Here is a 26,265-nt window from a genome sequence, read left to right as displayed (position 1 = left end):
GCTGGGCCGGGCTGGACACCCCGTTCGGCAGGGCCGGACGCAGGCCGAGCACACGGCAGGGACCAGCGAGGCCCGCCCGGGGCTGGGCCGGCAGCACAACCCGCTCCGCCCGCGCCCTCTCCCGCAGCCCGGCCAGGCGGGGCCGGATGTGAGCGCGGCCGCCGCTTCCTGCGCCCGCGGCCCGCCCTCTGCTCCCCGCCCTGGGTGGTGCCGCTGCCTCGTCCCCGCTCGCAGGCTCAGGGCGGAGGCGGCCGGCGCTCCCGCAGCAGCCGCCATGCAGGCCATCAAGTGTGTGGTGGTGGGCGACGGGTGAGTGCGAGGGGCCTGGGCCGGGCCGGGCCGGGGCGGTGTCGGGCGGCGGGGCGGGAGCGGCCCCCGGGCCCCGGCGCGGGGTGCGGGCGAGCCCGGCGCGGGGCCGAGGCGCGGCCCGGGGGGAGCGGGGCTGGCCGGGGCCGGGCTGGGGGCCAGGGCCGGGCTGGGGGCCGGGGCGGTGTGTGCGGCCCGGGTGGGTGGGTGGGTGTCGGCCGCGCTTCCCGCCGTGCCGGGGGCGGGGAGGGGAGGGAAGGGAAGGGAAGGGAAGCGGGCGCGGCGGGGCCCGGCGGGAGCGGCACCCGCGGCTGTCCCCGCGCTGGCCCAGCCGTGACCGGACCCTTCCCCGGAGCTGCTGCTGCTTCTGCCCTGCCTTTAATCACCGAAGTAATCCAAATGTATAAAAAACCCAAACAAACTATGTTTTTAATGACATGAGAAATCCAGTACTGGTTTGAAATGGCTTTTGTGAAAGTAACAAACTTACTAGGCTTTAGAGCTCGGTTTTTTTAGATCTGACTCTCGCAGTAAAACTGGATGAAATGGGCTGAGCTCAGAGCAGATCGTAAATGCTTGTGGGCAGAGGCTGCTTTCGTGGCTGCAAACATCTGGTCTTGTAAGGCTCCTGTCTCAAGGAGGCTGATAAGGCACCTGAAATACAAATAGTTAATGATATACTTGTCTGTAAAGAGCTCTTACACCTACAGCATCTAATATGGTGCTACTTGTAAGTGAAACAAGTTGGGGGTGCTTTTTAGCATCGAGTTAGCTCCTAAGTTTCGCAGTTGGATTTCAGTGTGGGGAGTGCTGGAATTGAGGTGAGGAGAGAGTTTGTGTGTTTGCTATTTCTGAATATTCTCCATGATGCTGTTCCCAGAAACTCAGAGGGATTCTTTCTCTTACTGGATGTCAGAGCTCAGGGGAACATCACAGGCCAGTTGGAAAACAAGACTTGTCTTATGCAGTTTGAGAGGCGTTTTTTCCCTTAGGAGAAACAAAAATCCCAGTGTAGGCTGAGCATAATTGGTATCACAGCAAACTTCTGTAGATGACAGAGGAGTGAAGTGTAACTAAATGGACTTGATACTGTGGTCTGTAATTTCACATGGTGGTTTAATCTTCAGGTTATTTGTGTGGAGGGGTTTTGTTGATTTGTGTTTAATTATGTAGCAAAGTATGGTTGAAAGATAAATTTACTGCGTGACAAACTCGTTTTGACTTGCTAGGTAAGATTTTTGAGCAATATGAACAAAAAAGTGGTACCTTGATAAATGAAGGATTTTCACGGTAATGTAATTCTCAATGACAGATTGGATAACTATGGATTGCTCTTTTGGTTGTATTGATTTTAAACCAAACAAATTTGCTTTTCTGATGTATAATTTTTTTTAGTTCAACTGAACTCTGTATTTACAATGCCATAAAGAAATGTGATCATCATGTTTGGGTGGGGAAAAAAGTTCAATCTACTTCCTCCACTAGATTTGAGAACTCAAACCAAAAAAACGGTATGATGTTCAATAATTCATTCAACATAACAGTTCTTTTGGTCATCTGGTTTGTAAACCATCCCACTTCCTAACATGTTTGCTATTTTTTGTCTTGCAAATGAAAGTGATGTAATTCTACCTGAGTTCTGTACATATTTGTGAAAAAAATACAGTAGTTTAATTTGTTTTCCTTCCTCCTTTGTTCGCAACAAATCTCTCTTTAAAGTTTCCGTTCAGGTATTGCTCATTTTTGGCAGCTCTATATCATTCTCTGTTCAATGTTTTTAAAAATATTTAACTATTTGTGTGTCTTTGTGCTGTTTCTGCTTCAAGAGCTCCAGCATTACAGGTATTCTAGGAAATGTGTCCTGTTTGGCTTAGATAAGGCCAAAGCTTTGGTGTTCCTGTGAAACAATGCAAGTTAAAGATTTGCTTGTGTAATATAAAACTTGGGTATTGTTTTGTGTCCCCTCCGTAACGATCTGCTGGGAACAAACTAAACAGAGCTCTGGAAGTACCTGTGATTAATTTTTCATTTGTTAATGAGTAGGCTGTTTCTCATCTGTAACTCACGCTTGTTCTTAGAGTTTTGGCTGGTGTGTGTTTGGCTAGGAGAGCGTGCCATGTGTGCTGCTGGGGCTGTCCTGTTGTCCCCTTGGTTTTTTTCCTCCTCACTCTGAGGATTGTTTGGGGGAAAATGAAAGGGCAACTGTTGCTTTGAGCTCTGTGATAGAGAGCAGCAGGAATGTGCAGGACAGATGAGGAGCAGCCGCTCGAGGAACTGCAGGAATTGCTGGTGATTGACACTTGAGAAAAAGCATTTGCCGAAGTTATTTTTAGCAGCCTTTGTTTTCCCTCTAAAAAGGCAGCTGTTGAGTGGTATGAAATCTCCAGTCATGTTGGGAGAGTTGTGTGTTTTGGAGAAATCACCAATTACTGGATGCCATGGAAGTGGTCACACTTCATGCTCTTTTGTAGGCATTTTTTAATTGTAGAAATAACTGCAAGAGCAGTGATTTAGGAGTCCCTCTTTGGAATTCTGCTTCATCTGAGGCCTTGTGTACTAAAACCGTGCTGCATTTGATTTGATGGCTTGTGAGAAGGGGAGTGGGGTGCAGAGTAATTGGCCTTTAATTTGGAATTTAGTGACTTGTGTGACTGAACTTTTTAGATTTTTTTTAAAAAGTAGTAGCATTGTAAGTCCTGAAGAGCATATTTGGGAGAGGGTGTGTCCGAGTGAGCGGTGTGTCACAGAGGGTGTGTCCCACTGCTTATCTGGCAGAACCGCGTGTAGCTAAACCTACTGTAGCACACAAACCCTGAACTCTTGGTCTGAGGGTGGTACTGGAGAAATCTCAGCTGCTGTTCGGTGGTGGAGTGAAGAGCTGAGCAGTTGTGCACCCTGTCTGCCAGACACGTAGTTCATGTGGGGCAGAGAAAGGAAGAAATGGCACAATCAAAGCCTTTTTTGAAGGCTGCCACCTGTTTGCAGATAAAACATGGCTCCAAGCAGCTCCAACGCAGTGGGGAAATTTCATAGAATTTTTTAGTGTGTATAAGGCAAGGAATGACAAGATAATGTTTTGTTTTCAGCAGTTATTCCATATGTGGTTATATGAGTGCATTGATTCCTGGTTGCAGCCCAGAACCAGAAAGGGAGTCAGTGCAGTCCTTTGTTAAGGTAGTTTTGTTAAGCATTTGAAGCTGGATTTCTCTAGGCCATGTTTTTAATGACAGTCAAATGTTGCTGGTTTCATTTATGTAATAGTGGGTGGACAGAGCTATGATTAAGTAGTTGCTAGAAATCTTATGACTAATCTTGGTGTTATTTTAGTTTCTTAGTCTCAGCCTTCATGTGCAAAGATTTAAATTTTGCCAAACATTTTGAATTCTCTTTAGGGGAGTTGCTTTGATACAGAAGTTAGAAGTCTTTAAAAGTTGATAAAGCACTTAGGGGATGTACTTTATAAAGGTAGGCATTAGTGTTTATTTTTAAGACCAGTGACCACAATGATCTGATTCGTGGGGCAGTGGGCCAGAAGGCAAGGAAAGCAGGAAACCTGCATGGAGCAAGTCTGAAACAGGGTTGTTGGACGTGTTTTTTCTTGTTTAAACGACTCTGGCTGAGTGGTGCTGCAGAAACACACTACAGGCACTTCTGAGCTTGGAATGGAATCTCTCACCGCCTTCCTGGCTGTTGTGATTAGCCAGAGCACGCTCACCAGTCCCAGTGCGAGGTGAGCAAAGGAGCCTGGGTGCAGAGAAAAGTTCTTGATCTGCTACTGAAAACGCTGAGTTCAACGTGAATTTGGTAGAAGCTAAAATTACCTGTAATGAACTTACTGGAAAATGAAGGCGTCAGACCAAACAGGTTCTGGGAGCGTGAGAACGCGTCTCTGCAGCGCAAGAGATTTCCCACAGCACTTGGCTCTTGCTCCTCTCGGGATCTTGAAGGTTTTCCCGGTTGTCCTTTGTGAGCTGGCCCAGCGTAGCTGCCTGGACTGTGCTGTGAGAGCAGTTGAGCAGCACATCCAAACTGATCTAACTCACCAGCAGGCAGCTAAAATAGCAAGTTGTCCTTATGGGGGAGGAATAACTTTCCTTCCCTCTGTGCTCTGGCTTGTTGCAGTGAGTGAGTGCTGGTGCAGGAGCTGAGATGGGCTCTCCTCTCTTGACAGCTGTTAAATAGGTATCTGCGGGGTGAGCTGCTCCCCCATTCTTTCCCACAGAAGTCTGTAAAGGGTAAATCCATCTTCTGCTGCTGAGCACAAGTGTATCTGCAGCCTGTTACTACAGGGAAATGTTCAGAGATTCTACTTAACGAGAACAGAATTAAATGCCCCTTTTATGTTGTTATTATAGCTTGGTAAGAGTGCATGCTGAAAGGGAAAAAGGCTCAAGCTGTGCAAGGAGGTGGAAAACTGAATGGTATGATCAGGGAGAGTTGCAGCAGATGGGGTGTTATGGTAGGTATTGGCTCAGAAATACAGAAAAAATTACAGTTAAAAATGGGCGTGTAAGACAAAATCCCATCTGGTTTTGCACACTGAAGCAACTCTTCCATAGCTCAGGTGTTTAGGGTGATGTTGTCAGGTGCTGCTGTCAAATGCCTTCTTGGGCTAATGCAGCATGGAACTGCTGGGAGTTCAACGGAGAGACCTGTTAGAGACCGAGCTGTGACTTAAGCTTGTGACAAAGCTCAAATTTATGTGTGACTGATTTAGTTCAGGAGGCTCGTGAGTCAAACCTGATGCTCATAGCGAGATCACGGTGTAGGTGCAGTTGGGTTCCAGAGTTACTGCTGACTTTGAGCAGATCACTGTGGTGATAAAACATCTGCAAGACAATGCAGTTTTCCTTGCAGGGAGCTGGTCTGTTTGTCTGGTCAGGATGAGGGATCGGGCTGCAAGGCTCTGGTATCCTTGGAGGAGCTGGTTGCATGCTCACCCCTGGAATCTCTCAAGGATTATGCGAGTGGGCAGCCTGCAAGGGAAGCCTGCACTGCCAGGAACGCTCTTTGCAGAGTCTGTTTGAAAAAAATTTCAAGTTTTCCAGCTGCAACAAAAAATTCAGAGGTGTCATTAATGTGATGTTTGACTCCTGATAAGATGTGGGGAGGAGGGTGGAGAGGGAAGGATCTGGCTACCAGACTTATGAAAGGAACCTTGTCCTGCCCCTGTTTGAGGCTGTTGAGAATCAGATCAGTAGGGAAGGGTTTGGTGTTCCAGGTTTTCCAGTAGTGGAATTTGATTTATCTGTAAATCAGTTCATGAAATGTTTGAATAGTTGGTGAATGCACATGGGGAGTCACTTTGCAATAGCAATAAATAACGTGGGGGGGTCATCATTTGTATTTGTGCCTTAAATCTCAAAAGTAAAGATGTGTTGAGAAATTATACTTTTCAGCCTTTCTTTAACTTTACTTACGTGCAAGTATGCCATTTTCTGGAAAAGATAACAGTTTTGGAATTATGTAAAGGGTATCTGGAAATACTTCTCTTTTTTTTTTTTTGGTTTCAAGGAGTTGGGAGTGAGGCATGAGAACACATGGATTATCACTCAGGTGACCAGCAGATGTTGGTAGTCTTATTAATACTTGTGTTTGGCCTTTTGTGTCTAAAAATTTACAAAATGTGGTCATTTATGACTTCACAAAATGGATGCTTATATGAGGTGTGTTTTCATGGCCAGTTATCTTCAGGCTGCAGTCTGTCAGCTGGTTTCCTGCCCAGTGACTGCTGACGCTCCTCAGTGACACTCCTTGGGTGACAGGTCCTGAGGTGACTGGGTGTAATCAGTGTTCTTCCTGTCGAAGGAATATGATCTCTTGTTCCCGGGGGTGACTGTGTTTTACATGTGAACTTTCTGTTTCTGCAGTGCTGTAGGTAAGACATGCCTGCTCATCAGCTACACAACCAATGCGTTTCCTGGAGAGTACATACCCACCGTGTAAGTACTTACCCAATACCTCGTTTCTCTCCACTTCTCTGTGCCCACTGCCACTCCAGATTCCTTACTTGAATTGTTTGAGTTGCCTGCAAGTGCCCCTCGGTTTCATCTGACATGTTTAGCTGAGTATCCAGTTGTGTGTAGGGAGAAGCACTTGGGGCTTTTGCTGCTTAGCACAGTCACACCAGTGCTCGTTCACGGTCCCTCAGTTCTGGCTCTCTGTGCCCTGGCTGAACAGGGACTGACATTTGCTGAGATTTTATCAGATGTTGTTCTCTTTTAAAATAGTGTTTCTGTCATTAATGCCATTCATTATAAGCAGTCCCAAGGCTGAACAGCTTGTAAAACATCAAATCCTAGTCAGGAATAGTTGGCTTGCATGGCTGGAGATTTTTTTGTTTGTTTGTTCTCTCCACTTTTTGTGCTGCTGCCAATGCTGTGCTAAGCCAGCCACAGCTCTGGAGCTCCTCAGGCGAGGCTGTGGAGACTCCTTTATTTTGGTGCTTCCCATTCCCTTTCCCGTGCGGGTTTGTCGGTATCGGAATTAGTGCAGTTCTCTTTCCGAGGGCCTGCTGGGGGCAGGTGTTTTATACACAAGCAATCTCTTTGCCCTTTTCAGGTATCTCTGTATTTTGATGGCTTTTTCAGATAACCAAATACATTCTAAGAAGATGCACCGATGACTTTTGTTACTTGGCCGAGGCCTTGTTGCCTCAGTTACTCATCTTTCCTTTGTTTGGTCTTAAATTCAGATTTTTGCATTGCAGTGTCTTGTGTTCCCAGTGAACGTGGTTGAGCCTTAATGAGTCATTAAAGTCTTTGCACTCACAGTATTGATGAGATAAAAATGATGCCTCCACTGGCCCCTGGTTATTGGCTTTGACACTTCATTGGAGGGGGTTTTGATTAGCAGGATTAATAAGCTTTTCTCTTACCTGCTCCTGTCATTACGGATTCCTTGGTTGCTGCTCATGTATCTTTTATTCTAAATCTTACAACGTGAAACAGATGAACTTGCTGAATGTCCTTCTAAGGCTGGAAAGTGCTTGCTAAGTACATCACCTCTTTCCTCTGCCCACTGGGATTAACGCTTCCCTTGGAAGGGCTGTGACAAGGATGGCTCCTGCTCAGCCTGGACCAAGTTTGCTGTGCATATTTTTTTATTCCATTACCCAACACCAGCCTTGTTATTTAGAGAGCAGCTTTACTGTCTCTGGGGAGCAGAAGGATGCAATAAACTTCTTTTAGGCCTCTGTGAGGGAGAAGTCCTTGGGTGCCTTATTTTACTGCCAACTAACGCAGCCAACTCTGTTTGTTTTCAGTTTTGACAACTACTCTGCCAATGTAATGGTTGATGGCAAACCAGTCAATCTGGGTTTATGGGACACAGCTGGTCAAGAGGACTATGACAGACTACGTCCACTCTCCTACCCACAAACAGTAAGGATGCACTGTGAAACCTCAGAGAGTCTCAGCAGCTTTGGCTGCCACAAAGGGTTTGTCTTTTTGAACAACAGGCCAGCATTGTCTCACTTGGAGTTGTATTGCAGGCTCCTTTCCTTCACCTTGCTGTAGCTGTAATTTATAACCTTTGATGTGTGTACAGATCTACAAAAGTTATAAAAATTTGCATGGTTGTGTATCTGTGTGCCCTGGAACTTGCTGGCATTCGTGTAGTTGCAGCCTCAGAATCGGCCAGAATGTTTGATTTAAAAGGAAATAGAAAAAAACCAAAACAAAACAAACGCAAACCCCTCTTGGTGAACAGTCCCATCAGCCAGGCCATTGATTCCAGGGTTAGCCTGCCTGCCAAAAGCAGCGTTTGTTTTAGTTTTAGGCGCGTTTTGGCTGCAACCTGACACTGTCACTGCTAAGCACTCGATATTGTTCAGCCTCTGAAGATGTTCTACGTGTGAAAGAGGCAGCACTGAATGAAGAGATTATTGGTATTGACAGAGGCCCAGCCTTCCAACCCACTTGAGCCCGTGGCTATTTCATGACTTACTGTAGTTTGTGCTGGAACATAGATACAAATGTGCTTCTGTCTTCCCTGTTTGCAGCTGGTTCAGTCCTGCCTGCATCCCGCATCTTTCCCTGTTTAGGGAAAACGCTGAAGTGCTCTGCTCTCTTCCTTCCAGTGCAACCTGAGCTACAGTTAATCTTTGTAGAGGCTGGTTTTCCAATCTCTTTAGAGCAGTGACTTTTACCAGGTGGAGCTGTGCTACAAGTAAAGAAAGGGTAACTTGCAGGGTTTTTTTGGCATTAATTACTGTTGTTGTTACCTGTCAAATATGTGTTCAGTGCTAATAATGTAAAATGCAACATTGTTCCACTTACCTGCAGCATAACTGCTCTCTCGAGTAATGTGGATCTTATTTAAGGAACTCCGGTGCTATTTTTAGTAAACTGCCTTCATTCACGATTTTCCCTAATTCACTGCTCACTAACTCTTACAGTTGTTAAGCTTTCCCCTCGGTAACAATACCCATGATGGATGTGAACCTGCCAGTTGTGGGCAGCTGGAGCTAAAATGCAGAAATACCTGTCTCTCCTGGGAAGAGAGACAATGGAAAGCTGGTTTCCTCCAATACTTAGATATTTATAGGATACTTAAAGCTTCATCTTCGCTTAATTTTTCCTAAACAAAAGTTTTTTTTAAGAAGTATCTCATGGAAGAAAGAGGTTTGTTGAAAGATACTTAGTAGTGTGAGAAAGTCGAGCTGTGAGGGAACAGACTGTTCCTGCCCTGTGACAAAGGGGCAGAATGCACCCACCTGTCTGCAGCTTGCTGAGTGACCGTGACTTTCTGGTGGACTGCAAAAGAATTCCGTGTCCATCTGGTGGAAAAAACGTCTTCTGTTCAAGCAGGTATAACTGTTAAGTACAGGTCTGAAATACTCTCAGTTATTGAGATTATTGCTTTGCAGCAGAAAGTGAAGCAGGGGGGTAAGTCTTGAACTTCTAGTGAAGCAATCTGCAGATTTTAGTCACCCCCACGAAACTGCCAAAAAAGCACAGAGGAAGAGAACAGAGAACAGTGGTGCTGATGAAGCCTGACCTTTTTTTAGGATCTGTGTTCAGCCTCTCTCTTCCTTCACTGGGCTATTTAAAACTCACCCCCTGCGTGTTCTTTGTGCCCTCCTTTCCCTGTCTGTGCACCTGAACTGTGCTCTGGGCAGGGTGAGAGCAGCAGGTGGTGGTTACTTGGGCAGTCACCCAGCAGCACCAGCTGGGAACTTCACAGGGAGGGCTTTGCATTAATCTGTATCTTTTCCCCTTACTCATATATTTATTCCTTAAAATAAACAGGAATTTAACACCTCCTGCTGAATTTGTCCCAGATCTACCAGTGTTTCCAAGTACTCGGGGAAGGAAATTGGGACAGAATAGGTCAACTTTGTTTCCTCAGGGGACCAAACCACAAAGCAGTTGTTAGCAGGAGGCTCTGCAGGGGAGGTTTGCCCTGCCAGTGGTTTCTGGGAAGGTGTGGCTGTCCTGGGTGCAGGGAGTTGGTTGTGCTGGTTGCAGGGCAGCGTCTCTCTTAAGAAGAAAATCCACCCTGAGAACATCTGTGAGCACAAGTTGCTGACTGAGAACGTTTTCCCTTAAATCCATTTGAGGAGTAACTTTATCTCCTACTGTTATTAGGTTGGAGGAACCAATGGTAAGAATATACATTCCAGTCTGACAGATGAACCTATTGCCGTATGTAAAACTTTAAATAAACCTCAGTTCCAAGTTCTGTCATCTTGTCTTGCTTATGATAGTGATAAATTGGCCCCTATTTTTTGAACAACTACTTTTCTTGGAACTATCAGATTCCTAGATCTGAGAAGTCTGTTATCAAATTTTCTTTATATGGCTAAGATGAAATATTTTCTTACAAATAAATAGCTTTTCCTACTTAAGATTGGTAGTGTGCAAGACACCTGAGATCTCCCAGTAATTCCTGGTGGTTACAGCACACCTTTTGATCTCTGGAGCTAGTAAAGGAGAGAGTCTGCGTGATGTGCAGCACTTGAGTCACCACAAACCTGCCAAAGTGGAAAACAGAAGTAGTGGCCATAGTATCACGTTATTTGATGTTGTTTCTTTCTTCTTCTGGGACGCTGCTACGGAAACTTGGGGTGATGCATGAACAACTGGGTTGCAAGTGCTTAGCAGTGCAGATGTGAGCTGCTGACCTAACAAATGCCTTGAAATGCAGCCCAATCAACTAACCCTGCAATGCCTGATTCTGTAACTCGGGTGGGACCGGAGTAAGGTCGGATGCAGAGGTAGGTCGGGGAAAGTCGGGGTCGTTTGAGAGACAGTAGATGAGTTTTGGGTCATAGAGCGAGACTAACCTTCATCAGCACAGAGACACGAACCTGGGGGTTGTTCTGAGTGCTTGTAGACTGCAGTGTGTCAGCAGGGAAACTCCTTGTTTTTGAAGGAGTTTAAACAAGCTCTGAAATGTTTTTACCTGCTCAGAATCTTCTGCCTTCACTCGAAAAGCGACACGTGCAAGATCCCCAAAAAACTCCTGTTTTTTCTTTTTGCCATCACTTTATTTAGAAAGGAGAGAGCTTTGAGATTTTCTTTTAATGCCCTTCTTAATCCTGATGTAGTTATAGAGAAATTCTGAAATCTTTTTTATACTGACACTCAACAGTGAAGTTTTACAAGAGGTTCTGAGGAAGTTTTACAAGATTCTTCTGATTTGGGCATGGAAGGAATAATTGTAGAAATTCTCATGTGATTTTTTTTTTCCCCCCATTCCATACTGTACACTTGGCCTTTGCAATTTAAGAGTACTTAAAGTTGTATATTGATAGTTAACACTTTGTAACATCCGATGCCGATGAATTCCCTGTCAGTGAAGAAGAAATGACATTTAGAGGAAAAAACTCCATGCAAGGCAGCGATGTTGTGTCCCAGTTGCTGGCTACTGCAATAGCTGATTATAAATTTGACTGCAATCTATTTGTTGTTTGTTTCCCCCCTCTTTGGGGCTGCCTGGGAGAGGATTTCCCACTGGGAAAGCTCCCTCTGATTGTCCCGTGCAGCTCTATCGCTGACCTTGCTGTTACAAGTGTGACAGAGCTGACAGTGTGACAGAGGTACTGGGGATATTGGCCTGTTCAGGAGAGTTTACAGTCACATCTGCTGGGCTGACTGCTGTCAACTTGTTTTGTAGGATGTCTTCTTAATCTGCTTCTCCCTCGTGAGCCCAGCATCCTTTGAAAATGTCCGTGCTAAGGTAAGGATGAGCTGGGACTGCTTTATGTCTGAATGTTCCTCATTCTTTTCACTTTCCAGCAGAGGTGGGAAATTATTAGGTGCTTCTTTTTTCTTAATTGTTGCCAGGCACTGTGAAATGTATTTTGAAAAGGCAGAAATGTATTTGCCTCCCTTGTGAGTCATGGAAATTCAGGGCACATGAAACACTCCAAGTATGAGCTGTTCCTTGATGCATTGATGGGGTAACAGTAATCTAAGAGCGTTCAGTCAACAAGGTGCTGAGATCACAAACAGCAGTTTGTGATCTTTCAGTACAATTAAAAAGTTTAAAGACAAATGCCTGTAAAAATCAGGTTGCTGGCACTTGTTCCTTCCATCAGCATCGTTCCAGCACGTGCCCTGTGAGTGTTGCAGCATTTCGTGTCCGTGGGCAGCTCAGCTGCTCAGCACACGGAGGGGTCTCCTGGGTGAGGGCAGTGCAGGTCAGGGTTCTTCTGGGGTGGGAGGAAAATACAGCCCTTAGTGGGGGGCATTTTTAAAACATGGAAGTCGCTCTTGGCTTCATTAACAACATTAACCTGTTCTGATCCTGCCCTGATGGATCCTGGTGCTCCCCTTCACTGACTGACCCAGGAAGGACTGTGAGCCTTCCAGGGGTGGCAGTCGAGGGCCTCTGTGGGAATCTTCCCCCACACAAGAGACACTCTTTTGTTTTTCCAGTGGTACCCTGAGGTGAGGCACCATTGTCCCAACACCCCCATCATTCTCGTGGGCACCAAACTCGACCTGCGGGATGACAAGGACACCATTGAGAAGCTGAAGGAGAAGAAGCTGACTCCCATCACCTACCCACAGGGCCTTGCCATGGCCAAAGAGATCGGTAGGAGCCTCTGGGGTGGTTTTTGACTGCAGTTGGATTTTTGTTTGTGAAAGGGGCTGTACCTTAATTAAATTAACTGCCTGGCCTTTGGTGTGGGGTCAGCCGGGAGCGGTGCTGCTGCAGTCGTGGGAAACTGCTTTGTAACTGCGCCTTTGCTTCCCCAGGCGCAGTGAAATACCTGGAATGCTCAGCACTTACGCAGAGAGGCCTCAAGACAGTGTTTGATGAAGCCATTCGAGCAGTTCTGTGCCCCCCTCCTGTGAAGAAGAGGAAGAGAAAATGTCTGCTGCTGTAAACATCCCCCTCCCCCACCCCATCAACCCAGTGCTTGCTCAAATAATGATGCATTCACATGCCAAGTTTTTCTGTTATAAATTAGTTCTCTACCATAAATTCATGAACCGGTTGACAATTTCATGGTTTCATTTGTTCAAAGTATGATCGTTACCTTGCATTCTTCTAAGAGCAAACTCTTGGAAACACACCTATGTGAAGCCTTATTTTTAAAATCCTCTTCTTGCTCAATTAAGTGTTGCCAAACTTATCTAAGTTGCTTTGTTGTGCTACAAACACTAAGCACTAAACCGTTTTTTAAGATTCTTCTTGAAAATGACTCTAATTTCTGGTAGGAAATGCGAAATCTTTCTAGTTTTTCACAGTAACAGTACGGGGACTGAGCAGGGCACCGCGCTCGGCCGTGTTTTGTTATTCCATGTTTTCTCAGTGCAGCCACTGCCTGGGGGTGGGTGTTGAACCCCAACCCAGGCAGTGACTGACACCCCCGAGTCACAGTGTAAATGCTTTATCATTGGTAAGGGCTTGGTTGCAATCTAGTTCTTGCTGCTGTGATTTGAAAAAATAAATAACTATTCTTACTGAAGTGTATCTAGTCCTTTTGACAGCATCGTGTTGTGATGGAATTTTTGGGTTGGATCAGACAATAGTGCCAGACAGTATTTGACACTGTACAGATGACTTACACTACACTGCCAGGGTAGCTCAGCCACCATTTTCCCAGAGGTGCAGTAGTGGAGAGAGGTTGGTGTTCATAGGTAAATTCCTTTGAATTTCAAGTAGGGCATTCATGTAGGTTCAGTTCTGGACCAGTCATTCCCACTTATATGTAGTAAATGCTTTTCTTGTAGACTCTCTTCTTACAGAGCAATATAACTTGTATTTTAAAAACCTTTCTGACGCTAGAAATTTGCTTTCTTTTTCTTTTATAGAGTAGAATGTTCAAGCATATCCTCATTTTCCCATTATTTCTGACCCAGTAAGTTATGCTTTCTGAGCTTTTAGTCTATTAACTAGGTGTAAAAATCATGTGAAGCAGCTTTAGACATTTTAGTAATTTTTATATTTTAAACCTCTTGTAAACGACAAACCTTCTCAAGTGTCACTATTTGCAAGATCCCCCCCAGTGTAACATGACTAATGCAGCCAAGTGTTCTCTGTCACTCCGTGTGCAGCATAGATTGTAACGGTAACGGGTCTGTGAGGTTCTGTAATTAGTGCTAATGTTCTGTACCTTCTAACCTGGCAGGAATATGATGTTGAACTACACCCTTTCAACCACTAAAGCAAAATTTCAAAGTTGCAAAATTGTGAAGTTTTTACATTGATCTTTTTGCTAATGCGATTAGCAGAATGTTTTGCATGTAAGAATTAATAAATCCTTGAATCACACTGGTGCTGATGGTTGAGTTTCTGAGCACGTGTCTCATTCTTGTCCTCTGCTCGTGTCTCCTCAGGCCGTGTGTGCAAACCAGAGCCTGTCAGGGCTGCTCTGGGAACCTGAATTGAACACAGCACTTGGCAGCAGTTCTGCAGAGGCCTTGCACTCTCCCTGCAGTTGTTACAGCTCCTGCTGCTGCTTGGGCAGTGCTTCAAAGCTGCTGGGGCAGGATCTCCGTTCCACTCCACTGTCTGCAAACAAAAGTGCTTTTCCTTTCAAACGGTTACACTTTGTGCTTAAATGCCCCAGATTCCCAGCCCTTTAATTCCAGCCGTGCTCTGTGTGTTGGCTCCTCTCTCTCCAGAGTAGCTGCACCCGAATCTGCTGCCCTGCCCTCCCCACCCAGGGGCAGTGGGGGGTGACACTGCTCCCTGCACAGCCATCCCTGGTACCTGTCATCTCACAGGAGCCAAGTTTTTATTGTGTATTTAATTTTGTCTCCATATTGAATATCACAGCAAGAACATCCACACAGTTAATTCTCAACCACATCACGTTACTTACATAATTTTTTTTTAAAATAAATGCTGAGCCTTAAAAAGGAAAAAAAAGTTAAAATAGTTACACACTAAAACAAGGAATCCACTTCTTTAAAAGCAGTACAACTGGTTATAACATTTTTGGCAGAATTGGATCCACGCTCAGTAGCCAGAGCTGGAGCTAATGACCAAGATGATGCCAGGGTCTGGACAATGGGGTTTTTTATCTTCTCATTAAGTAGTTTTAGTTTAAAATCAACAAAAGTAGTGATGTGGATCAACAAATACAAAAGACAGATTAAAGAGTATTGCACATGTATATTCAAATAGCACTGAACCACAACAACCCCCCTGCCCTGGGATACCAGCACAACCTGTAAGAAAAATAGTGCAATCACTGAGAACAGCCTGAGCCAGCCCCGGCCTGGGCCGGCCATCTCACCCACCTCCAGCCCTGAGCTGCAGCAGCACTTCCCACCTCCTTCCCTGCAGCGCCCTCAGCTTCCCAAAGGTCGGGCCGGTGCAGACAACGGCGTGAAGTGACTTGGAAGCAGAAGTGGATGTTTGCATTGGTAAGGACAGCAGGGCCACGTCCTCACACACATTCACTCTGTCGGCTCACACTGATCCGCTGGGGAGAGCCCAACCCCAGCACAGACAGACCTGGTGCTTCAGCCAAGCACAACATTCCTCGAGGTCGCTGCAGAGGCAAGGGCCGTAAGACTCTTGTTCATTTTATGCAGTGTGAGAAAAGTACTGAAATCCACTTAGGCATGAAAGTGGAATGTGTCCTGAACAGCTGAAACCTGCAAAGAAAGCCCCCCAGCTCCTGCCCGAGCTGTGTTACACTGCACCGGGGGTGTACTCTCGGGGCTGACAGGACAGACACCCTCCATGTTCCTGAGACAAACTGTTCAGAGCTTTGAGCACAACGTCTGGCATGTGGTCTGTGATCATCTTGGGACTGATTAAAATGCTGCTGAAGACCGTTTCGTTTGACCATCTCGCCGTGTATTTAATGTCTGAAGAACACAACCTAGAAAACAAACACACCACAAACGGCTCACACTGCCACGTCTGGAACAGACAACCTGGAGCTCCCTGACCTTGCTCAGGAAGCCTCTCCCAGCCCCAGGTTGGCTCCCAGAGAGCTGCAGGTCTGACCTCCAGCAAACAGCTGGAAATGCTGCCTTTCAGTGTCTCTGAAGGCAGAACTACACCAAATGACACTGGGCCTTAACAGGGAAAGAAGCCATCAGAGGAGCAAATAATCCTGCTCCCAGAAACATGGAATCCAGTCTGAGCGAGGAGAGGGAGGGGGTTAAACACGGCACATTCACATGGGCAATGGCAAATTCAGGGAATAAGTCACAGTGGTATCATTAGGAGTCCAGGCAATGGATTTAATGCTGCACATACTGTGCACCATTCTGTAAAATAAAATCCCAAATACGTGATGGGGGCTCTTGTGTGCTAGTCCAGCTTAAAAAAAAAAAACAACCCACAGGATTATCTGCTGTGCTGTGGAGTAAAAGATGGAAAAGAAATTAATAAAAATAAAGTAGAAGAGCAGCCATAGAGAAATCCTGTCAGGCTCCAGGTGTTCAAGTATCCAGCTTGTAAAACCAGTATTAAAATAATTAAAGATGTGAAGCTTAAATAAAATAGTGATCTACTGAATGTCTTCTTCAATTCTTTTCTTTCCTCTCTGTAAGGCATAATTTCTTTTTTATTCTGTAAGATGGTCTTGTGCAAATTACAGATGCTTTTATTCCTCTTTCAGAAGAATAAGATGAGAGGATATCAAGGCTTGTCTGGCTTAGGGAGTTCAGGTTGCTTTGTCTACAAAAACCCATCATCAACAAAACACACAAAAAAATCCCTGAACGTGACATTGCCCCAACAAAGCCACAATGCTCACCCTTCCAGCAGTTTCTGCTGTTTTTGTCTCACCTTCCTGCAGCCACAGAAAAGCAGCAAAGGACAGGGAACCAGAGGCTGTGTGGGCACCCACTGGTTCTGGGGCAGCTGCTCTTCTCCAGCCTGGCAATATTTGGCCTCTTTCTCATCCCCAACACTCGTGTGACCAATCAGTAACAAGGTGTTTTGGTATCACTTCACTACTACCAGGACTAAGACTCAGGCAGGAACTGCAGTCTGGCAAAGCCCAACTGAACAGTGTTAGTGTTTACAATCCCCACTTGAGCACCTGCAGATGAGGCACGAGGAGGAACAGTGTCCAGGGCTTGAAGCTGAGAGGCACAGAATAGAAACTGAGAGCAAGGACCAGGAAGGGGTAGTGGAGATGCAGACACATCACAGAGCTGGAAACACGTACTTGGGAAGTGAGTGGCAGCTTTAAGCAGGCTTTAGGAACATAGGTCAGTGGTATTCATTATTTACCTCCGAGAGCTGGATTCCTCTACAATGTGGATAATCTTTCCAGGAAGGTACAGATGAGGATACTGAGGTGGTGAATTCTGGTGTGATTCATCCTCCAGGGCGTTGTATGAGGGTGAGCGATGAACCATTAAACTCTCCTCGGCCAGAAGGGGCTGGCTCAGGGCTTCCTGGTTCCTCCCATCCAGCTCCGTGGGGAAGTCATCGGGATCTCCTCCAAATACCTCGTACCAGCACCCCCTCAGCAAAATCTGGTACTGAAATCAGAGACAAAAGATGTCAAATGGAGGTTTGGCATCTCCTCAAGTAACTTACTCTACCTGTGTGCTTGCACACACGTCATCTGGGGCTAACAGTTAAAAGATTACATGTTACTGTTTGCAGATGCTCCCCAAACTGATAATCTCTCCCTACTGAATTTTCTCCACAGCAATTTTCATTTCAACAGTGTGTAACCCAAGCCTACAGTAACGCTACAGAAATCATTTCAGGTCTTTGATGTTGAGCACTGATATCTTCCAGGTCTTGATGAATCTTAATTTCCAACAATACAGCTTTACAAGACAGGAGAGTAACACAAACGTCCCTGAATTAAAAACACTTTAGTTCCAAAACACAATTGTAACTCTCATCTTTAAGATCAGAAATACACACTCCAGTAGTTGCCCATTAAAGCTGGGGCTGAACCCAGGTAACCACTCCACTGACTTTTAACCAGGACCTGCAGTAGTTACCTTGGGTCTGTTGCAGTTTGCCACAATTCTCACGATCCTCCTCTTCAAATCCTCCATGTTGGGCATACTTAACCTGGTCAAACACACAGAACAAAGTAAAGCAAAGCCTCCTATTCTCTGCAATCAAACACATCTCTGAAGATTTAAAAGTGTTTCCAACTCACCTTGCAACGAGGTCTTTTCCAACAATGACTGAAATAATGAAGTGCTTGGTGTAATCTGCGAGTGATTTGCTTAAAGAAAAAAAAAAAAAGATGCAGTTTAGATGCACTAAAGAGATGGGCACACTTTAGTTTTAGGATGAGGATTATCACTCAATAAAAATACAAGTATGGGGCTGCAGCAGCAGCATTTGCAGTCAGTGCCTCAGTGGGCTTTCAGACCTCCTTGCTGCTGGGGTGTGTACATGTCATACAGGCCAAGGCAGACAAGTCTGGTGAGCATTTTATTTCTGAAACATTTCTTTTAAACTGCAATTATACAACCTGACAGAATTCCCTAGATGTATTTCATTCCGTAACATTCCCCCAGGAACTCGACTGTAACTCAAAATGGAGTTATAATGAAGAATATACAAACAAACTGACAGTCAAGCCCATGTTACCATCCAACACACCTGTCAACCACCTGGAAGACTTTTACTTCTTAGAACCAAACAACAGAAGTGTCTTTACCTTAAGAGCCCTCCTGGAGGAGAGAAGGCGTAACACTTCAGCGTGGGGAAGGAGTTCCTGAGCATGATGGCCAAGATAGCCGCTGTCCCACCACCCAAACTGTGACCAACTATCACAAGTTTATATTCCTAGGAGAGAAAGAGGAGACAAACTTAGATGGACACAGGAAAAGCTTTGTGTCATTTTTCTGGCAAACCAAATTATTTGGAAGGGAACTTACTGGAGCAATTGTGAAAGCCTGGTTTAAAATTCCGTCATTTATTAGTTTTCGATAGATGTAAGTTGCAGCTTGAGTTATTCCCTGCAAGAGAGCATTTAAAGTTAGGAGGGTGTATCTAACCTGAGGGGTGATGCATGTCTAGTGTTAATACACCACCATCACAGAACAACCTTCTCTCTGCAAAGCTGCTCTTCTCTTTAACACGCTGCTGACAGAGGTCTGGTTATAACCACGTGGTCTGTACATGTTGTATGTAAAGGGTTACAAATTCTGCCTTGCAGTTCCCAAGGCAGTATTTGATGCAACAAGCACTGAAATAATTCGTGCAATCCATCTCATAAGCAGAGTATTTTTCTGTTTAACCAAAGGATCCCGGGTGTTTATAGTTTGCTGACCTACAGGCAGCTCCAGCCTGCACACACCTTATGCACAAAGCCATTCTCCAGAACATCCTCCAGGGTCAGGTCTTCACAGTCTGCTGAGAGATCCGTGAGGATGTCCTGTGAACAAGACACTGTGGTCACACCTCCCTGCAGGGCTCTGTGGCTCACGGGTCACGCTGTGCCACCCAGCACTGTCACAGGAACATCACAACCTGCCTGCCAAGTGTGTGAGCAACACAGCACGTCCCACCAGACACCACCACACAAGCGAACAATACAGAGCAACCACAGGTCCGAGTTCCACCGTTTCCAAGCTGCAAACACACACACACACACATTACTGATGCACCTCCACTCACAGTGAAACGGAATTACCACTGCCTGTTCTCCACTCTCTCTTCCAGTGGCACAGGGAATATTACCCATCCAGGGGCAGGAGGGCTTACAGCTTGAGCCTGGAAGACTCATACCCGTGAGTGAGTTATTTTTACATGTGCCAGCATAACACAAGTTCCTCAAGGTACCCGCAGTTCACTCATTTCTATAAAGCTAATTACTGATATCAGAAGGATGATACCTCAAAGGACAAGGTTCCTCTCACCGCAACCACAATAGCTTCTTTTTTGTGATCCAAAGCAACAAAAAATGGAATCTCATAGATCTGGAGGGGAAAAACGTAATCAGTAAAGACATCAACTTCTTATAAGAGCAAATACTTGTTCTCACCTTCTGAAAGCTCTTACTGAGCTCCCTATTGTGTCATGGAAGAATCTGAATTGGTCTCTTATCTAGGTATCTAAGTGCCTTTTTTTGCAATACTGAGACAGGTTTATGTCAATGGTTTTGTGGCTATTCCTTTAGATTAAGGAAAAAACCCAGAACTGAATGTTTTCATTTGGCTTTGCACGTTGCACTTTACAAATGCTGAAGGCAAACTAGACCCTTCACCCCTTGCTTTCCCTGAATTAATCACTCCAGGTTTTGCTGAATGCCTGTCCAGATGGATTACCTTGTTATGAAAACTGATATGAATGAAGTCTCTGTACTGCAGTCCTGTTATATTTAGGATGGATCCAAAGTGAAAGTTATGCCGATCACTGCCCGTTATATCAGAATCTGTTGGTCTATTTCCGCAGCTAACAAACACAGAAGAAAAAAAACTTTCATGTTCCAATTTTTTAGGTTTCCTTTCAAGGAATCAAAATTATATTTGCAGAAGAATTAATGCCAAGAATGAAAAGTGCTGCTTTTTTTTTTTTTTTTTCCTTTTCGCAATAGCACCAATAGTCTGATACAAGATGTTAACTCTGCCCACAGACCTGGCTCTGCCTGGGCAGCCCTGCCACACATTTCCACTTCAACCACTGGCAAAGCCCCCACTGCTGCAGGACCATCAGCAGAGCAAACAGTGCAGTAAGAAAAGAATTCTTAAGCTTACAGGTCAATGAGAAAAAACACAAACCAGGAAAAAGGAAATTCAAAACAAATTCTGTACAGCAAGTTTCTTTTTTATCCACTGTATTATATGTGGGGTTTTGGTGGTTTTTTTGCTCCAAGTAATTTATAGTTCAGTAGGCTATATTTATATTTTGTGTTACTGATTAAGAAAATCATGGTTACAGTCACAACTGTCAGTGGTCATGTAAATAGACAGTAATCCTACACAGCAATATGCAAACTGAGATATTGACTCTAAACATTTTTGATTAAAGGGGTTAAAGGGAATAAAAGGGAAGCTGGTGGGACAGGGAACTTTTGCTAATTCCTTAAGACAGGGAAAACTCTTGACAGACTTCTATTGCTACACAGACATCCGTGCCCAAAAAGCATCTCTAAAAAGCCTCATTTTAAAATGTGTTTAGTTTAATTCCACTTTTTCCTCTGTCATTTTGCTAAATGAATTTTATTTATCTCAATCACAAACTTGTTATGAAAAAAACACCTAACCTGTTTGAGGGTGTAAAGACATTGGAATTTTGTTTCTCCAGAATTCGTGAAAGATAACTATACCAGTCAAACTCATGTATCCCCAAGAGCGATAAAATTCAATGAAACAAAAATACTGCTATTGAAACTATTTTATATCTGCTAACACTAGTTAAATAGAAGGCAGCTGTGTGTTTTGAAGGTCTTGGGTCAAACCTACCAGTCACCTTTGAGCTTACAGAGTGCAGTAAATGGGTTGGTGTACACGTAGTAGGGCCATCCATAGGCAGCTGCAGCAAACAGCATGTAGTGAGCAGCATTCTCCAGCTCCACATCCAGATCATCAGTCTGAAAGGACACAGGGAAGGAAAAGGAAGGAGAGAGAGGCAGGAAGGTGTTAGGTAGCCTCAGAATAAAAGCTGAGCACAGACTAGTGAAAATGAAGGCATGATGAAACACACACTATCCAAAGGGAAAATCCGAGGGCTAAGAGGAGCTAAAAATAGCCACTCATATTCCAGGAAAAACTCTCTGTTTATTTACATAGCTACACAGCTGAAGAATCTTGAAAAGCTCTCATTAAACCACTTTCTTCCAATGCTGATACAGTGATAAGCTCAGTGCTGAAAACAACATTCCCTCCAAATATGTTACTTAAAGGAATGGAATGTCAAAGAGAAGGCTAAAGGGTCTGCAGCAGATCTGACTTTCAAGGTACAACCCCATCATCCTGGTTGGATTCAAAAGGGAGTTGACAGATGCACTGGTTGAAGTAGAATTAGATAGGTCTATTAAACACAGACCAAAAGAAGGGAAAAAAATGTACAAAGGTATTTTACCACCAAAGAGTAACAAAAATCAGTTAGCAAACTAAACCATCACCTGCAAGCATTTAAAAGATGCTATTTTTGCTTCTTACCTTGTTTGGGTATTTGCAGCAGACAAACAGGCATACTAAAAGAACAGCTTCTCAGTTCAGTGCCAATAGTACCAAATATTCATTTTCTCTCTGTTCTCTTTCTCTCCCAGCTGTTCAACAATGATTGAATGTCCTAAATGGTTCCCTTTTTGCACTTAATTCCCCATTCAGATGTAAGTTCTACTTATGCAAAAGCAGAAAATGTCTTGACCACAAGCTCATCAAGCTGTTTTCACTGAATCTATTAATAACTTAAATTGCTACAAATTTTTACAGTAGCGTCTAATTTTGTTTAAGAAACTAACCAGAAAAAAAAAAAAACAACCCTCTACGCAGTGAACTGCATTTCATGGTCTGGCATCATCTCGCAGAGTAATTACAGCAGAGGCTGCACCAACCCCATCTTTCTTACCACGAGAGATGATGGAGAATGACACAGGACTTCTTCGGGCTCTTTTGGGCAACTCTCCATTTTATCTTGCTCCTGGTGGAGCAGAATCAAACCAGCTGCTATGTCACTTGGCACCAGATCAGTGTCCTGGACAGGGAAGTGAAAGAGGTTGTTAAGCCACCCCACAGCGCAGCGTGGCTGAGCTCTGGTCCGAGCGTGGGGACGAGCGTGGGTCTCACCGAGAAGTAGGTGCGGAAGAGCTCGGCGATGCTGGTGAAGGCCACCCGGTGGTCGTCATCCTGCACGATGCAGCAGCACAGCAGCCTGATCCTCTTCTCCCACACCCTGGTGGCAGAGCTCTTCACGTTGTACAGCAGCTGCCCCGACTGGCTGCTCTCCAGGTTCCGGCTCATGCCGTCCGTCAGGTAAAGCGTCTTCTTCCCCCCGAGCGGGTCAAAGACAATGAGCACTCCAATGATGGTAAAGATGATGATAACCCAGCTGCAGAGCAAAGGGAGTGGGATAAAAGGGTGACATCAGATACTTCTGACAAGTGTGGAAGTAATCACAACTCCAGGTCTTGACAGACCAAAAACAAGGCTCGGTATGGAATTCCCTACGACCAACCCCCCTGCTCCTGCCCTAAGGGTGCAGGGCTTGTTACACTGGGCACAAGAGCAGGGCTGTTGGCTCGTCTCACACAGGGCAAAACCTCAAAATCACAGCACTGTGCTTTGGAAACAGCACCCAGAAGCGTGACAGCTCCACATCTCACCACCAGTTCAGTGATGAGGTTACTACTCCTTTCACATTTATCCAGTTTTCTACACTCCCATCATCCCTCTCACCCTTTCTGATCTTCACCTCCTTTCCTTCACTCCCGCCTGTGCCCTCTCGAGGCAAGTAGCTCTTAGGAAAGGACACCAACTCATGTTCCATTTCATGTACCCTACCAAGCTCAGACTTGTGGGGAGGCACCTTTACCTGGCAATAACTGTCCAAATGATGGCATTTATCACAGTCTTCTCACAGTGCACACTGCTGTCTGACACCCACACAGCTCCCAGCACAGCCCAGATGAATTCAGGGAAATAGAGAAGCAGGCGAGTATAAAGGACTTTGGGAAGTGATTTTCTTGGGCCTGGATTAGAGATTGTTCCTGAAATCACAGAGAGAATTTAAAAACAAGAATTTAAAACAAGAACTGTTCACAAATGCACTTCAAGTACCTAAAATTCTACCTGGAAATATGAGCTTTCTGATCTTTAGAGAGAGTAAGATACTTAACTGAAACTATCAGGTATTTTCATACTCATGGGGAGCTATCACTGAAGGTGAGGAAAGAAAACCAACAATGGGTTTATAGCTGCGATTCTTAGAATCCACTCTACTAAGATTCAAAATAACTCTCTAGTCAGACACAGTTCTGCACTGAACTTGAGGCAGCATTGCTGTGCCCAGCATAAGCCAAAGCTGCATTCCAGGAGCAGTGCCACAACTCCTCATGACTCTTGGTGCCTACTTTTATTATTCTACTTAGCTTTTAGTTGACTGAATGTTTCATTTTTAGGTGCTACTTTGCTGGGCTACGATAAAGTTCTGGTTATGGAGTCACTAAACAGTAACAGGAGAACAAAAGTAGGACCATTAGCAGGACAAATACTTCTCAGACTATTTTCTGTATTGATAGTTTACTAACAACCACTTCCTTTTAGCACTCCTAGGCAATAAAAAAGGGAGTAATTTTTGGCCAGCTCATTTCCTTAAACCAGTTTGCTTCTCCCAGTGAGGTACTGGGGTGTGTGTGCTCATGTGTAGGCAGGACAATTTATAAAGGCTTAAAACACTGCAGAACAACAACATCGTTGGAAACTACTTTCCAGTTGTAAAGCTGTGGTTCACACCCTGTGACAAAGCTGTTTAGAGAGCCCTTGATCCAGAGGGTGCTTTTTCCCATTCCCAGGTTGCAGCCTGTACTGCCTCAGCGTGGTTGCTTACACAGACACGAATCAGATGGAACTGAGGTTCCTCAAAACAACTTTTCCTTTCTCAGCACCACCCCTCAGTGTGTGAGGTCTCTCCAGGAAAACCAGTGGTCAGATTCCAGGCTAGGATTATCATCCACAACTCTGCTCTGACATAGTTTCTCTTCATGCACACTTTAAGCTTCTTTCCACTTAAGTAATTTAAACAGTTTTATTTATAGCATGTTGTGAGAACAAATATATTAAGAGTTTGTGGGGTCTCCTCTGTTATTCCAGAGACCACACACATATTCCAAATTAATCTTCTTAGCATTACTTCGAAAATCAGGTGCCTCACCAGAACAAAAAGCTTTCCTAGCATTTTTTAACCCAAAATGAACCATTTGTACAAATGAGTAGAAGTTGCATTGGGGTCCTCCATTCACTTCAAGCTGTAAGTCCTATTTAGCAGTACTTACTGTGCTAGTTTTATTGAGACATTTATAAAAATCACTTTCCTTTGTGGTTTTTTCCCCAAGCAACCCACTGCAACTGAGGAACTTTCACAAGCCATGACTAAACCTGCCTGTGCAAGGCTAAAACTAACACAGTACTTCAGATGGGAAAGCGATTTTTGGATACATTCCCCTCGACTCCTGTCAGAGAGGGGGAGCAGTGTTCCATCAGAGGTCACACAGAGGGGTTTTCAGGATGCTCTGATGGCAATGGACATATCTCTACTAGCACTTTGTCCTAATAACAGCACTATCAACAGCCCCAAGCTATTGTCCATTGATTATGTTATATTCCAGACCAACAAAGATAACTCTATTAAAGCAAACATATTAATGGTTACAGAGAGTTTTTTAAGTTTGATTACCCTTTTTAAAGGGTAGTCAATTTTTTTCCAGGTTTTTTTTTAATGTCAACTCTAGATTAAAAAACCACAGCTACTACAATCCTACCAGATAAACACAAAATACTACTATTAACTATTTACCTTGCATACTGATGTACACAAGAGCAGATAACACACATATTATGGAAGCCAGGAGGAGGATGAGGACGATCAAGTAGCTGTGCAGCAACCTTCCCCCGGGACAGTTAAACTCCCCCTTGTGCACCGCGTAAAGGACGAGGATCCCAACCCACCTGCACGGAAGCGAGATAACAAAAGTTACAGCCGGAAAGGAAAAGTGCAACACTGCAAAGTGATCGCCCGAGTGGTAGTTTTGATTTTAATGAAGGCATTGCACAAAGATCGATAGCAGGGGAGCTGTTACATAAGGAACGTTGTCAGAAGGAAGCGACCACACGGACACTCCGCAGGAATTACAACTCAGCTCCTCACCGCCTCAGATCCCACAGAACCCAGGCCGGGGGACAAAAAGGAATCACCCCGTTAATTACTGCAGGAACGAAACCACAGGAGCGCTGCTCGGGGGCTGAGCACAGCGGGCGCTCGGGGCCCGGGGCACCGCGGGTTCCGTGTCACAGCTGCTCCCGCCGGCACCGCCGCGGGGCCCCGCGAGAAGCGCTCTTACCACACCAGGCGCACGAACAGCTCGAAGGCGCCCGGGAGCACGAAGTCGTCGCTGCCGATGGCCCAGCGGCGGCCGAACACGACGAGCCCCGGCATGGTGCGGGCCGGGCCGGCCGAGCTCCCTCAGGGCCGCCGGGCCCCGCCCTCAGCCCCGCCCCCCAGACCCGCGGGGGGCGTGACGTCACGGCGGCTCGGGGCACGCACGCGCCGGGAGCTGAGCGCGCGCGGGGCGGCGGGAAAGCCGGGCCCGCGCAGGGCGCGTGCGCGGCTCAATCGCGGGGCGGGGCCGGTGACGTCACGGGCCGCCCTGAGGGGGCGGCGGCGCCTCCTCATTGAGGGGCGGAGAATTGATTAGAGAATTAACGGCGCAAAGCACCGAGGGACGGCAATGAGCTCCCCCGGACCAACACACACAGCCGCGGCTCCCACCGGGATCACGCTCTTGTATCTCACCACAGGGACACACCGGGGTTTTTGATCAGCCGGGCTGCTCAGTGTAACATCTGAGATAGTGGAGACCGCAGCGCCTCAGCACCCACACTGCTC

General features: G+C 45.5%; 2 protein-coding genes across 5 annotated transcripts; one reads left to right on the top strand and one right to left on the bottom strand.

Annotated features, from left to right (window-relative positions):
- Window positions 1-25,910, bottom strand: DAGLB (diacylglycerol lipase beta). Of its 2 annotated transcripts, XR_003573075.1 has the most exons (16): window positions 25,721-25,910; window positions 25,177-25,328; window positions 23,197-23,371; window positions 22,452-22,713; window positions 22,234-22,359; window positions 21,123-21,250; window positions 19,986-20,112; window positions 19,554-19,637; window positions 19,016-19,093; window positions 18,594-18,674; window positions 18,374-18,501; window positions 17,864-17,932; window positions 17,700-17,772; window positions 16,969-17,222; window positions 15,188-15,601; window positions 1-11 (listed from the first exon to the last, which is right to left on the bottom strand). XR_003573075.1 is itself a non-coding variant. In XM_027900213.1 (15 exons), exons 1-15 carry the CDS (start codon window positions 25,813-25,815, stop codon window positions 15,409-15,411), a joined length of 2,025 nt encoding a protein of 674 aa, XP_027756014.1. In that variant the 5' UTR covers window positions 25,816-25,910; the 3' UTR covers window positions 15,184-15,408. The 2 variants fall into 2 exon arrangements, 1 of the variants encoding a protein (XP_027756014.1); XM_027900213.1 differs by lacking the exon at window positions 1-11 and having other exon boundaries at window positions 15,184-15,601.
- RAC1 (Rac family small GTPase 1) lies at window positions 154-14,037 on the top strand. Of its 3 annotated transcripts, XM_027900216.1 has the most exons (7): window positions 170-309; window positions 6,177-6,248; window positions 7,571-7,688; window positions 9,897-9,953; window positions 11,428-11,490; window positions 12,192-12,351; window positions 12,516-14,037. In XM_027900216.1, exons 1-7 carry the CDS (start codon window positions 275-277, stop codon window positions 12,644-12,646), a joined length of 636 nt encoding a protein of 211 aa, XP_027756017.1. In that variant the 5' UTR covers window positions 170-274; the 3' UTR covers window positions 12,647-14,037. The 3 variants fall into 3 exon arrangements, with proteins under 3 accessions (XP_027756016.1, XP_027756017.1, XP_027756015.1); XM_027900215.1 differs by lacking the exon at window positions 9,897-9,953 and having other exon boundaries at window positions 154-309; XM_027900214.1 differs by lacking the exons at window positions 170-309; window positions 9,897-9,953 and adding an exon at window positions 5,832-5,875.
- Window positions 25,911-26,265: the final 355 nt, after the last annotated feature.

The sequence above is a fragment of the Empidonax traillii genome, unplaced genomic scaffold, assembly GCF_003031625.1.
Source record: "Empidonax traillii isolate 1590-97213 ecotype Southwest subspecies unplaced genomic scaffold, ASM303162v1 scaffold715:size483424, whole genome shotgun sequence".
Taxonomy (NCBI): domain Eukaryota; kingdom Metazoa; phylum Chordata; class Aves; order Passeriformes; family Tyrannidae; genus Empidonax; species Empidonax traillii.
The sequence above is the reverse complement of the archived record's forward strand: the minus strand, read 5'-3'. Positions and strand labels throughout refer to the sequence as shown.

Bases quoted from the DNA above. Each gene is read 5' to 3' on its own strand.
- RAC1 (XM_027900216.1), top strand. From the start codon at position 275: ATGCAGGCCATCAAGTGTGTGGTGGTGGGCGACGG. The intron at 6,249-7,570 runs GTAAGTACTTAC...GTTTGTTTTCAG, and splicing joins GGAGAGTACATACCCACCGT to TTTTGACAACTACTCTGCCA. The intron at 12,352-12,515 runs GTAGGAGCCTCT...TTGCTTCCCCAG, and splicing joins TGCCATGGCCAAAGAGATCG to GCGCAGTGAAATACCTGGAA.
- DAGLB (XM_027900213.1), bottom strand. From the start codon at position 25,815: ATGCCGGGGCTCGTCGTGTTCGGCCGCCGCTGGGCCATCGGCAGCGAC. The intron at 22,714-23,196 runs GTAAAGGTGCCT...TTTGCTCTGCAG, and splicing joins ATTTGGACAGTTATTGCCAG to CTGGGTTATCATCATCTTTA. The intron at 19,094-19,553 runs GTATCATCCTTC...TCTTGTTCACAG, and splicing joins GAGGAACCTTGTCCTTTGAG to GACATCCTCACGGATCTCTC.